The sequence below is a fragment of the Pezoporus occidentalis genome, unplaced genomic scaffold, assembly GCF_034315485.1.
Source record: "Pezoporus occidentalis ecotype Australia unplaced genomic scaffold, CSIRO_AGI_Poc_V1 ctg19, whole genome shotgun sequence".
Lineage (NCBI taxonomy): Eukaryota > Metazoa > Chordata > Aves > Psittaciformes > Psittacidae > Pezoporus > Pezoporus occidentalis.
Window position 1 is genome coordinate 9,607,956 of NW_026913748.1, and position 14,545 is coordinate 9,622,500.

A 14,545-nucleotide genomic window follows, 5' to 3' on the forward strand; every position below is an offset into this window, starting at 1 on the left:
ATCACACAATTACCTGCAGGCATGAGTTAAATATGACACTGGTCTCTGCAAAATAATGGGCCAATTGCAAACAATGAATAAAGAGAGGCAGCTCCATTTATAACTGCTGTTTCAACAGAGCTGTGTTGTAATCAAAGTGATCTGAGGGTGACTCATTAATTAATTGATGTTCTTTTTTATTATGTGCTATTGAGTTAATGAGTAATTTGTGCTAGATAACTCTCTGAACACACTGATTACGTGAGATATTTTCTGGGGCTTTCATATCAGTGACATGCTGAATAGGTGGAAGATGGTATTTGCTTATGTATACTCATTAATAGCAGGTTCAGGATGAATATAAATCAGCAGAAGGGCATTTTAAAAGGTATTAAATACATGCAACCCCTACTTTAAGGCTTTAAACAGATACTCTTCAGCTTTTAATGCCTTAAATAGTATTAAAATCACTTCCTTTATAATACTTCTGTCACCCACAATTGGCAGCTTCTAGAAAGGGTGCCTACACAAAAGGTTTTTTACTGGGAGCATGTTTGTGCTAATGGCCTATTACCTTGCACATATTGTATTTAGGTTTCCTTTTGCAAGATACTGAACAGTAAACAGGTTTGGTCTGCATTATTAGACTGAAGGTGGAGAAATGTATTAAATGAATATGTAATTGGCTTTTTTCATCTGAAGTGGTATTTAAAAGAATAAAAACACTGTTCTGATATACAGTACACACTTTGCTTTCTGTAGTTTGAGTTGTTAAAGCTTTTGCTTTATTGAAACCACAACATCTCCAATGCCATAGGAGTTTTTTATTCATTAAACAACAAATGGCTAAATTGATAATTTAGTCTGACAACAGCAGCACAGTGGAAGCTTTCAGAAGAATCAGCTAAATGTACAAAATTATACCCAGCAATCACTACAGACCTTCATTTTTGACATGATTTGTTCTAGGTACAGATGACTGTAAACTACCTACTGCTGAGAAAATTATAAGAAGCTGCTGTATATTACATGGAAAGAAGCCTTTAAAGTATTTTGTAAGGCGAAACCTTGCCACAGTCCCTCTTTGTTTGTTTCCTTTCCCTACAGTCTCCCTTCTCACTGACCACTTTTCAATCTATTTTCTGCAATTCATTTTTTATGTAGGCAATTTTGAACATTTGAGGGGTTGCTGGATGATTTTTCTTTATTTACATTACATGAGCATAAATTTGAGCATTTTGGGAATGCAGGAAGACATAAGAAGGTGCGCATAAAAAAAAAAAAAAAATCAAACCAGAAAATATATTAAGCAAGATAAAAGTACAATTATGAAACACATCAACTTTTAGCCCTGGTCACTGCTTCTGCAGAATCCAGGCTGTCTTGATTCATCACCGGTCATGGCAGGCAACAGACAGATTATGGTTGGCAGAGGAGCTTTCTACAGTTGAAAAATCAAGGTTCGCTAATTTGTCCTTTTCCATGTGGCTTAAAAAAAACAGCAATCCAAGAATAATAGAGTTAAAAAAATTATTGTTGTTATTATTATAATTTTTGCCTGGCTAAACTTGCAGATTTGTACAGACAAAGATTAAAATACCTTAACAACAGGAAATTTAAGTGGAAGCATTCCTGCCTGGCAAATGAGCACTGAGCAATGGTCACTAGCAGAACATTTTGTTGTATGCAGACAGAGCATATTGACACACACAGTGATGGAGAAGGAAACCTAAGGTAGACAACTAAAAGCAACCCAAAAAAATTGTCAGTAGGCCTCTGTCAAAAAGATCAATAAAATGGCCTGACAGATAAATCTCTCTTCAACGTTGTCTTATGATATTATACTTCATTGGAGTTGTAAAGGTTTCCATTAAATACTTTAACTCCCAGTTATTAACAGCGGGTCAAGATTGACGTTTGAAATACAGAAAAATGTGTATAATCGATCTATGACCTATATCAAGTCTAAATTTATACTGTATCCTCTATATACAGATTTTAGATGTTTATGTGAATAAGATATAAGAGCTTAAAGTGCTCAAAGCAATGCTGCACCATTGCAGCGCTTTTAAAACAAGTGTATCAATCAACATCTTTTTATCCTTATGTCAATTAAGTTTGATAGAATGGTGAAGCTATTATTTTCTCCATAACATGATCACCCTCTTCTTCCACATTTTGAGCATATGTCCCAAAACACGTGTGCACATGTGAGTAACATGGCATGTAACGATAAGCCACTATTTTCCCATTCCACTGTTTTAATTTACACCATAGAGAGGTGAGCAGTGGCACTTTGTGGTAATGAGAGAGTGCTTTGGCGTTTACAGCTCTATTCGTGTGCAATTGCCTTCTTCCCTGACAAAGCCTTTCATTGGCTTAGCTGTTTTTGGTGCTCTCCTGCCTCAGATCTGTGGTTACCTACTGCACATATGAATGCTCTGCTTCTCCCAGAATGCTGCTGGTAACATTTGCATGCATAGCTCTTGGTTTTCTGAAGAGCCAAAAATGCTTTACAAAAGCAGTGTATGCATTAGCCCTGTTCAGCACACAGGGTCAACTGAGGCACAGAGATATTGAGTGACTTGCCCAAGCTTACAGCAAGTCAAAGGCAGAACCAAGGTCTCCTCTTTCCTGTTCCCCACCCCTATTTCTGAACCAGGGATTTCTGTCCAGTCTACTCGTGAAAAACACAAGAGAGATCTTTCTGGTTTCTAACTGAAAGACACAGCAAGGGCTGGAGAAAAATATTGAGACTGGAGTAAAAATGAGATGATCCTTTCTTTTTTTTTGGCCATCCTCACCTTCATGGAAAAGACAAACTTGTTTATTGCACTTGAAGTAAATTTGGAAGAGCCTAAGAGTACCTCTGACATCAACTGCTTCGTCATCGCAAAGACATTAAGGGACTGTAGAACGGAGTGGAAGAGAGACTTGTGCTCAAGGTTAGGAAGAAAGTCCACAAAATAGGGCTAAATTTAATTTGAAAAATTATGGGGATCTATTTCTTCTGATTAACAAGAATAGCTCGAGGTGTGGTTGCATATCTTACTGGTCTTGTATGAGTCAAAGTCAAATGTTGTGAGCCATGCTTATTCTTAAAAGTGTTCACAGCCAGAAACAAAACCACACAGTAACAAGAGTCATTAGAACTAAACATCCATTTCTAAGTCAAACCACTGCGCAGTGTACTCCAAACCATATGCTAGAGGAATTACCCCACTGCATTACAAAGTTTCTTCCCCCATCCCCAGGAAACACATGTTGAAACTGTGTGACAGGACAGGAAGAGCAGGGAAAGACAGCACTCAACTTCGGCAGGGGTGAGCATTCTTCGTCTATATAAAAGCAATGAGCTCAGCTTCATGGCAACATACGGTATAGTGGGCCTCTTCTCTTTCCTTCCTGTTTTTCTTTTTCCCCCTTTATGTTGTTTAAAATGCAGGCTGTTTCCCAGCAAGATAGATTACAGTACCAAACAGAAAAGAATTAAATATGCATTCAACAACTTTTAAAAACATTCATCCTGCTTTCCTTTGCCAAACACCTGTAAGTTCTGTCAGGGGCATGAGCACTTAGGGACATCCTGCTGATGCAATAGCTTCATGGCTTTAAAAACAGAGGTCCACCTCTCCTAGAAAACAGACTGACTGCCAGCAGTAGCTGTCAGCAGTGATTCCACCTCTGTCTGAAGGATTTTAATTGCCAGTATTGATAGGACAAAGCTGTAGGATGTTGGCATGAACAGCAAAGTACCTGTGCAGTCAAAGTGTGGTCACTCTCACTTTCTGTATCGGTATTTCAAAGTTTTGTCCCATCTACAACAGCATTTAAATTACCTTCAGCATTCAGGGAGGTGGGTAATTAATAACCAGTCACTCTCCTAGTGTCAGCTCAGGGTCATTTCCTTCATGTAAACAGCCCCTCAGAGGGGGCTGTTTACGGTGCCTTCTACTTTCACTTTTTTTCCAGGGTTTGTTGAGGACATAACCCCGGAAAATTTTATGGAGTTAAGCCCTGGTTAAAAAAAGAAAAGAAAACCACAACAAAACCAAAAACAAAAGAAAAAAGGAAGAGAGACAGAGAGAGAGCCCCCAAATTTTAAGAACTTTTAAAAATGTATATGACCAGAAGTCCTCTCCTGTTCCCCTCCCCCCAAGTGAAATGATTTCAGAAAAAACATATATATTTTTTAATATATATATAAAACAAGATACCCAGAGGCACTGGTTTGCATTAGGGCTTAATTTCCAGCTAAATTAATAATCAAATACAGGCATTTTGAATGCCTATGGGGCATAAAAGCAGCACCCAAAATCATTAACTTTTGCACCTTTTATAATATATCCCAAACCGGTCAGGTATGTTTTGCAAAATTTTGTAGTAAAATAAAAGTGCTCTTTAAGGAAAATCTATTCAATTAAACAGCAGATGCTTAACCCCTGAAAAATAGAGGCTTTTAACAGAAGTGCTGATAGACCCTTAACCATAGCATCATTAGCAGCAGGTGCTGCTAGAGTTATTAGTTTTCTAAATAGTTTTAATGTAAACAGTATTCTTAAGCTCTAAGTGTAGAATAATGGTTGGGATTTGCTCTTTAATGCTTTTTACTAGAAAGATACAGCTCATTTAAAATAGCTGGTAGATACAGAAAGCCATAAATATACAGTAAGTTTAGACACTGATTGTACTAAATGCAACAATACAAAGAAGCAAACAGGAACACAAATGGTAACACAATAAAACTGTATTACATTTGTGCTTCAAATATTACAATACATTATATACAATAGTCCAAAATAAACATCTCATGCCAAATGACACAAAAAGAAACAAAAAACCCAAACAAACCAAAAACCCCAAGAGCAAGCAAAAAGAATCCAGCTGTATGTACAGTACCTTTTTAATTAACATTCAACTCTGAACTGGAGCAATTTTCACTACATACAGATGCAGTCCGCCTTTTATTTCACGCAACCATTCTGTCTCCCTATATCTATGCTATTCAGTAGGTTCCTGTGTCATTTCTTATATACATGTTGAGCAAAAAAGATAAAAGAACATAGTGCTTTGTATTCTTAATGATGTGGCATCAGATCAGCGAACCTGGGGTGCATAACCTTCTTTCATTAAACCCTCCTCATAGTCTGTTTGGCACAGAATCATGTTGTTCTTCAGAAAAAATTTGTCTCCAACGCAAAATCTGAAATTACAATAATAAAGGGGAGAATAAAAGATAATGTCAGGATGAATGATGTGATATGATCTTACACATAAGGACTGTACAACAAGTGTTCACGGTTTCGTTGTAGTGACCGTGCAGCTCACACCTTTGCTGTCTGTCGCGGTGCGCACAGGCACATGTCTTTCACGTACATGAAAGCCCAGTAGACGAATCGCTCTGGTATCAGAATTAATCCTGTGTTTTCAACAACATCTAGTGCATTCAAGCGCTTTTTCTTCCCCAGCCAATGGCTTCATTCAGATCCCACCGAACACTGTGGGAGTCTTGCATCAGGTCAGGAGCACACAGATGAAACAGAATTAATATCCCAGGCTACTGAGTTGAGTGAAAAGTAAATGTCCTGCTTTCACACAAATCAGAAGGAAAACAAAATGATTGTGTGCTGTAGAAAGCTCATCTGAGATACGTTACATTTGTGCAGGCATACAGTAAGAATTTCTTGTTATATTCCAGCTGGGTATCTTACTAGAATTGATTTAAACCAACGATTCTAAGAACTGTTTCTAGCATACACACAGCTTTACGTATATTGTGGTACAAACGAGACACACACAGGCAGGTAGGCAGAGAAACAGTTTTCTTTTTCCTTGTAGGAGCTGATTATAAATTTAGTTACTGAGCTAACTGCTCCCTCTCTTGTGGTATCAGTATACCTACCTTGTTATACTATTGCGTGCATCAGAATGACCTGATTGCTACAAAACGCTACTGAGGTATTTCATTTGATTTTCTCTGATGAGTGGGAACATCATGTGATGTTAACGCTCCTGGCTGGGTGCTGGCTTCAAACTTTGAGCAAAGTAGGATTTCCCAGCTAAGCAATATGCTTGAGTATAAGAAGGCTCTTCACTGACACCCCCCTCAACGCATACCCCTGACAAAGCTGATCTTCTTGAAGATACTTAGGGAGCAAGTGAATAGGGCCAACGCATAGAAAAGAGTTTCCTTAGTGACTGCCTTGGCAGGGTTATGTGCCTTTGTTTACAGTGAACTCTGCAGCTATAAAATATATTGGGAGGCACTGCTCACATTATTCCAATTAAAATGAAAGAAAGTAACCTAAATGAACCCCTTAACACTGATGTGAATGAATGAAACCAGTTTCTAGCAGCTAATTATGGATCTCGCCACATAAAGTATTGTTTAATGTGTAACGGATTATAATGTCCTTTTTTGTATAATTTCCAAATGGTGACATCTTGGACACAATTAGGGTCAGATATAAATGCTTGTGTTGTTTACGGTAGATTTAACAGCAGAGTAGCTATGGGAATAGCTGTATATGTATTTAATTGTAACAATTTAACCTTCAAATAGTGGTGCCTGCTGTAGCTGACCCAGTAAAACTATGTAAATGACACAGGTTGACCCGCCTGGCCTCTGGTAGTGGCCTGTCTTTATCAGATAGTCAATTTCTAATGATGTTCAAGCAGAATTCTTGGTGAATTGTCACAGATTAAACTGTGTATGGAAAGCAGTCCTTTAATGTTTTGTGAAGGTGGAGGTTTAAATGAGTAGCAGTTGGACTGATTTACATTTGTGAAGACTGGAATGCTAGACAAACAGTGAACCCATTTATTTTCCAACTGGGTAGCTTTGGAAATTTATCCTTATGTTAGCTAAATAGATAGAGGGAAAATAGTGTAATAAAAAAGTGGATTGAAAAGAATTAGCTCTGCTCTTAAAGGAAAATTGGTTTGTTTATTTGTGGACTTTTTTTTTTCTGTAGGATTACTGCCTGCTGCTGCTGCTGATTGAAAATAGAGATTATGGAATGATCCCGAAATCTTAAAGTTATTTATGGTCAAGACTCTTTTATAGCATTTGTAGATTCCCGCTATCCTTCCCACCCCAGTCCTGCTATATTAGGCTACTAAGTACACAAAAGTATTTTGAGTAGGTATATTGAAATGCAGAATTCTTGAAGCAAAAAAGTTCTTCGGCAGTTTCTCTGGCTTCCATCTTAAATATCTTTGCTCATCTATAATAGTGCTGGCAAAAAGTCTCTTAGGTAAAGGAATGTTAACTAGTTCTAAGAGGTGAAAGTGTCCTCCCCAAAGAAGTCACATTAAAAAAAAAAATGAAAAAACCCAAGTCCTTCTTAGATGAACACATAGATTAATATGGACTAAAGCAGGGGAAGCTGTGTATTGTGACACATCATCCATTACATTTTGCCCACAGATTACTGACAGGGAATGAGTGTGGGATACCTGCCCAGCTTGTGCCCACAACATCAGAGGAATGTTACACAACAGGGCATCTCTCCTTGTGGGTCAGGTCCTCTGATCACCCAGCAGAAAGCACTAACTCTGAGCTATGAATGTTATTCAGCTACGTATTCTGTTGTGTTCCAGTGCAATACAGAGCTTAGCAGACTAATTTGCTTAAAATATTTCGTAAATGAAAATTACACTGCTGTAGTGCAATTCACTTACACAGTAACACTTGATATTTGATACTGCTTGCATCAAAACACTGGCTGAAGGATTTTGTTTCTCAGCCCTCAAAGAAGTGCCATGGTTTGAATTAAACTGCAACAGCTACACAAGGGAGTCAGGATGCCTTTCCCAATAAAAAGTGTCAATGCCTTTTGCTTTTGCTATGTTAATATGTCGAGCTAGAAATGCTCTACCTATGTCTACATGGCATTTGACAGCTTTATGCATGAGTAGCTTTAAACATACACAGTTCCACAAATCATTTACCTTCCAAGTGTACAGCTGGCTTGTGGAAAGGCTGCCAGTGGCCTGTCTAGACATGCTTGGCTGTGTGATAACCTGTGGGGTGGGGGTCTGTCTGCATGCTAAGACATCCTCTGGGTTCATATGGGGCTGCATTTGCATGCTGGGTTGATCCTCTGTGCCTTGGGGAAAACCTGTTACTTACAATATTTACAGTCCAAATTCTGAAACCATTTTCATATTGTGCAAGTTCAGCGACCAAAGCACATTGGCAGAGACTGATGATGAGACTTGTGTGTGCCCCTGGGTATCAAATGTGTGAATTATGCACTCATTAGGTGACAAAGAAGTAAGCATCAGGTAAAAAACATATTAATGTGCCATGTTAGCTCCCAAGTACAATGAGATAAAGTGGATGGATGAATTATGACAAATTCTGTCCATCCACACTTTTAGCCTTATTTGACTCTCAGAAGCAGATTTAGCCTCTTCTGAAATCAAATATTTACATCTTACAACTACTTCAAATTGGTTTTGAAAACTCAAGGATTTAAACCTGTCTCAGCTGTAACACGGAAGAATAAATTCAAGCCTCGCCTTTGACCTCTGGGAAGCATTGTGTGGTTTTTGTTTGTTGTTGGTTTTGGGGTTTTGTTTCTGGGTTTTTATATGGAATTGGCAGAGGATTTAAATCACAGTTTGGGCAGGTGTATCAAATGGAATCTAGAGCATACTAAGATGCCATTGGGTTAGGAGTATATAACGAGGCAAGACTATTACTTTTCTAGCAGGTAAGACGAACAGTGAAAAAATATACAATAGGCTGCATTAACATGCCAGATTGGATTTACAACCATAAATTGGTAATAATACTTTTGATACAACTGTGACATTAGTAGAATGACCATTATAATTAACTTACATCCTAGAACTCCTGTCATATTTTACAATGGTAAAAGGAAGGCCATTTATATTACAAAATGACCTCTGTTACCACCTTGTCTGGAAGGGAAAGGTATGCCTAGACTGATCACAAGAAGCATAAAACTTCAGTTTTGAGAAATAGCTATTTATTGTTCAGAACATGTATTTAAGGAGATCTCACTGATGTCTGTCATCTTTTCTGATGTACAGGACATGTGTCAAGGTACCAAAGACTTCTTAAGAAAGCAAGAGAAATATTTCTGTGAATGAAGATGAGTGTGAAGTGCCTCCTCTGGTAATGTCAGATCTTTGCTGTTGCAGAAAGAAACAGAATCTGGAAGCATTTAATTGATTTCTTCTAGGATAAAGAAAGCTCAGACTTACCACACCCATACCTTTCCCCTCTGCTTTGTGCAATCATTGATGTAACTTGTCCTCTGCTTTTCCTCCTCTCCTCTTTTTTTCATAAAATTCCTTTGAGTATAACTCGAATTAACGTTAACCTAAATGCATCACTAAGAGAACAAAGCCTCTCTTTTACATCACAGTTCATCAGTCCACACCTATAGTTTACTAATCCTAAGGTTCTGCCAAAATGTCCATTTATTGTCAAAGGCTGGAAACTGGGACCTGTGCCTGGGTTTGTATATTTTCACCAGTACATTAAGATTCACACAGAATCCAAGTTCAACTTAAGACAAACCTCATCTTGGCATCCTATTCATTTAGTATTTTTTTTAAAGAGGTATTGAAAACGTATTAATTTTTATTCTAAATTGAGAGACATTCAGTGAAAATAAGCAGTATCCAGGTCTTCAGAATTTATAAAATGACCACTCACGCAAAAATCCAACGTTGTATTTGAAATACAGGTGCCCCTGGCATTGAATTCACTCCCTCCTGCCTGACAGAGAACAAAGGCAGCATTGTGTGGGCATTTTACAGTTTAAACTGGAGGTAAGTGTTTACAGCTACATCAGGACACTGATTTGAATGAGTGTGTAACTACTTTCAGTCCAATTCCCATTAAAATAAAGGGTATTTTGGATAGAAAGAAAGAACAGTTGATTTAAACACCCCCCGGTGATAGCAGATGGGGCTTTTAAGCCATACCCTGAGTTGACTTCAAACGTCAGAGAGAGAATATCTCAGAAGTATGAAACAAGCTGCTAAAGCAGCCGACAGAGAGTGAAAGGAAGGACATGAAAACTCCAGAAACCGGGAAAGCCGAAGGCAGACTGACATCATCACTGTAGTCAAAAGCATCAAGCAAAGACACAGCTGAGCCCACTCGCAAGATTTTCCACTCCATTTTGCTACTCACACACATGCAACCTGACAATGTGTGAAAGGCAGTGTCTGTTTACAAGTTTATTTTTCCAGCTGTTTCCATTTTTTCCCCCTTTAAATTTAATGCATAAATTAACTGTATTGAGGCTACTGCCAATGTGAGGTGAAGTGCTTCTGAGGAGAAGTTTAGTATATTTACAGAGAAGAAATGGAAGCACAAATGCTATTGAGATGACTGTCACTGAGCTCTGTGGGTATTTAGGAGACGGAAAAACTTCAAATTAGGAGTAAGCTGGACAGAAACATGAAAGATGAGGGGATGTTAAAACCTTTAGGCTAGGAGCAGAGCTTAATGTTCACAAAATCCCTACAGCTTTAAACATCAGTGTCAATAAAAAAATGGAGAAAATATGTCAAGACTGGCTGGAGGAACAACTGGATCCTAGAGCTGAAAATATGAGTGAAAATATGAGACAGTGCCTATTTGATACCAGGCTCAGGAGATCTCCTTCAGTCCTGTTTATGTCTACAGTCCTATCTACAGTCTGTCTTCCTAGGATGCCATACGTGAGACAATGCATTTTTCTTCTCATTTTGAAAATGTAGCCTTCAGGAGGACGACAAAAGGGGACGGGAACATTATGAGGTATTTCAGAGGTCACTGATGGCGTGAACAGAAGTCCACTGAAATGAATGGGGTCTAACTACCATCCATACCGAGATTTGAGCTGCATGGCAAGTTGTAGATACTCAAAAATGACAAAGCAAACAGTGAATGTGTACACAAAAGCAGGAAAATCACCAAGTCTTTCACAAAAAGCAGTAGGCAAAAAAGGGCAGGCCTTTCTCTCACTGTGCCAGGATCAGCTATCTAAAGGGTAGGAATATATGGGTCATATCATAGCAAGCCTGAAGAACAGTGTCCCCCAAGGAGTGGTGAGATGTGGGTTAATATAATTATTAGCTGGCTTGGAAGGCAGAAGGGGCTGGAAGGAGCAACCAGGCACAGAATGTCGGAAGAAATTCAGTGTTGGCAAAGACAAAAAGTTTTTTAATTTAAATTTAAAGAAATGCTTTATTCTAGTCATGATCACTGCGTATATTTGGCTAGGAAAAAAACCTAAATGGTAGGTGATAACTGAAAATCTGAAATATGGAACCAAACAGAAAGCTTTATGCACTGGTTATACTCCATATATGTTGTACTTTTATTGGTATACAGAATGACCCAAAGCATTTAAAATTTAATGGGGAAAGAGAATATGAATGTGGGGAATAAGGTCAAACATACAGGTCTTGCAATAGCTGGTGAGCCTTGCTATCTCTTTTGGATATTGCTGATGTGTTTGTAAATAAAAATATTCTCTTCAATACATTCTGCATTAGGGAGAGTGGCTGGAGTAGAACAGCTGACCTAAGACCCCTCAATAACATTATTTTGCATACGAAAGGGAAGCATGGAATAAATAAATAAAGTCAAACTGCCATCTTACAAACTCATCCTCACTCAGAATCTGCTGTTTGGTTTTGATTAGCTTAACTAGAGGAAGAAAAAAAGATCCTGAGAAGGGCAACAGAAATTATTAATAGCATGGTGGTTGACGAGAGTATTCAGTTTAAAAGAAAAGAGGTTTTATAGATACTAGAAATTCCAAAACTGGTGATGTGTCAGGTGTCTAGCATTCCTGGGTTGTTTTTTTTTGTTGTTTTTTTTTTTTATACAAGTAATGAAAATCCAAAGATTTAAAGCTATTTATTAATGAAAGAATGTAGTCAGTGGGATCCTTTGCCACAGGAACTACAGAAGAGCTGTTAGAGCATCCATGGAATAGGGATTATTATAAAAAACAACAGAATTAATTCTTCAGAGTGCCACCAGCCCCAAATTGTGAGGAAGAAAGGTACTCTACAGGCAGACTGTTTTATTAGGCTCCATGAGAGCTACTGCAATATAATCAGGATTAGGGCCACTTTTGAGAACCTCTGAAATTCTTTGAAACTTCTGGAACTGTTCCCTGTTTTGACTAGATGAACGAGATTGTATTTCAGGTAAATCAATTCCTTTGTTCCCAGCCTGTCTCTCCTGTAAGACTATTTCAGCAACCCTTTGCCCAAACTACATGCAAAGTAAAAATCAAATAAAAGACTAGATTGAAGGCTCAGGAATGACAAGCATAAGAATTATTAAATATCCCAGGAAAGCTCTGTTTCAGAAGCATCTAACAGCACTTTTCCAGAGGGATCAGTGGCCTTAGGGCACAGTATGGAGTATATTAGCTGCAAAGTGAAATTGTACATTAGTTCACACTTGTAATGGTAAAAGAGGAATATTAAAAATAATCACAACAGCTCCGCTTTCTGGTGGGGAGGAGGAGAAAAAGAAAGTCCACTTCCACAGATCCAAGAGTGCTAACTATGATAAAAATCTTTTGCACTCCAGGTAACAAACACTGTCGTCTTTGCTTGACTGATGAAGATTAGCTGACTTCTCACATTAAAGAAGTTTGTCTTGTATGGGCTGAAGTGACAAGACAATAACTAAGTGCTAATTGTGCATAACCAGCACTAAAGATATGCAGCCCCATTATGGCATGTAATAAATGAAGCGAACAACAGAAATATATTAGGCACTTTAATAATGATACTAGAACCATGGTTTGAAAAAATAAAGGGATGTGAAGGGTTTAAGAAATGAGACCTGGGAGTGTGCGTGTGTTTTACTTCAGTGGGTACTACAGGAGGCTCTGCCTGCCCTGCTCAGAATACAGCCTCTTAGTTCTGTGGCAAGACAAAATTGATATCAGACTTTAAATAGCATTAGAACCTATAATTACTTTGCATTATTATATAGTTTAAGCAGTGGTTATTACTTGCCTGGTATTTTAATTTCCCATGCAACATGATGAAAAAGGTCAATTTGGCTTTTTTAAAAGAGCATAATTGTACTGTGCTACACTTATTAGCAGCTGTACATTTTATGGTCCTTTAGGGATGTTTGATTTTTAAATGACTGCAGTGTTACAAAATAAGACACTGTAGGACAAGGTGAGTTAACAAAGCTTATTTAAAGCTGTGTCTAACTTTGTCGTGTTGAGACTATTATCTAATTTTTTATTAATGTAAATCCTGTGTTTCTTCCCACTTGAAAAAAATATGAATGCTATACAACATTACATGATCTAAATAGGATCATGTAATTGAAAAATAACTGAAAATAATAGGCACATTAAGGAGCAGACATAATTGGTTCTCTCATTTCCTAGACCTTATAGAAGTCACTGGCAAAGTGGCTAGTAGCTCTTGTGGAGTCAGAAATGGAGCTCTGGGTTAAATCTCTGGCGGGGTTTGGCCACCAGGCTGAATGTAGTTGCTGTAAGTTCAACTGTATTCAGGTGCCAAAAATGAAATTGTTACAATTTTACCATTTTTGACACATGTTCTGCAACTGCAGCATATAGGTGATGCTTCAGAATAAAGTGTCAGGCTTGGGTCCTTGGGATTGTTACAACCTGCCATTAGGCTATGGAAATAAAAATATGGCATAAGAAGTCCAATGCTGCTACAGAGAAAATGGTGGGAACAACATCTTTAAAATTTAAATGATTGCAGCTCTGGCAACAGGAAGAAAAAATATGTACTTTAGAAGAAATACATGTGATAAAAATGAAGAATTAAAGTGAAATTAATGACAAATGATACTGCTATGCTCTTCTGCAGAAAAGGGTCTCAAAATCCTTTATAAATATTAATTAATTAAACTTGACAGCCTTTTGAAGGAGAGGAAGTAACATTATTCTTTTTCACTGATGCTGGATTTGAGGCACAAAAAGTTTTCTGGCCAAGGTCATGAAAGATGTTCTGTATCAGTCCCAGGATAAGTATTCAGGTCTTACTCTCAATCTTGGGTTTCCATAACTGGTAGATGTTTCTTCCTCACTTGAATGTATGCCTGCATCAGTGCTGAATTAGCACTTAGCTTATGGAACAGACCCAAGAAATTCTCTTACCTCTGATTACAAAGTTGACACGCAAAACAATCCAGGTGATAAACATTGTCCTTTGCTCTCATCACCATTTCAAAAGCAGGTATGAGCTTACTGCAGGCAGCACAGTTTCCTGTAACGCCAAATAACCTGGAGATACAGAAAGAAATATATTCCTGAAGATGGTTAACTGGAAAGAAAACCACACTTTCTTTTTTTATACACACACACCCCCCCTTCCCACTGCCCTTGTAGTTGTCTGGCTTTTGATTGACTTCGCAGCACACTTCCCTTTGGAAAGACTGGTCTTTGGTGGGATAAGTCTGCGCAATTTACAGCGCAAAGGCATAGTCCCTTTTTGCCAGAGAGAGCTTTATGGAGTAGCAACAGCCTGATATTGCACCTATTGTGACGTTATTTTTTTTTTCTGCAGGTCATAC

The 14,545-nt window shown here is 38.0% G+C and overlaps 1 protein-coding gene across 5 annotated transcripts in view; it reads right to left on the minus strand.

Moving 5' to 3' along the window:
- Positions 1 to 1,872: 1,872 nt before the first annotated feature.
- LMO3 (LIM domain only 3) overlaps positions 1,873 to 14,545 on the minus strand; it is a 62,617-nt gene continuing 49,944 nt past the window's right edge. For all 5 annotated transcript variants that reach the window (XM_062616739.1, XM_062616743.1, XM_062616742.1 and 2 more), the window contains 2 exons: positions 14,130 to 14,255; positions 1,873 to 5,182 (listed from right to left, as the gene is read on the minus strand). In XM_062616739.1, coding sequence (XP_062472723.1) covers positions 5,077 to 5,182; positions 14,130 to 14,255 — 232 coding nt within the window. In that variant the 3' untranslated portion in view covers positions 1,873 to 5,076. The remainder of the gene's footprint in view (positions 5,183 to 14,129; positions 14,256 to 14,545) is intronic.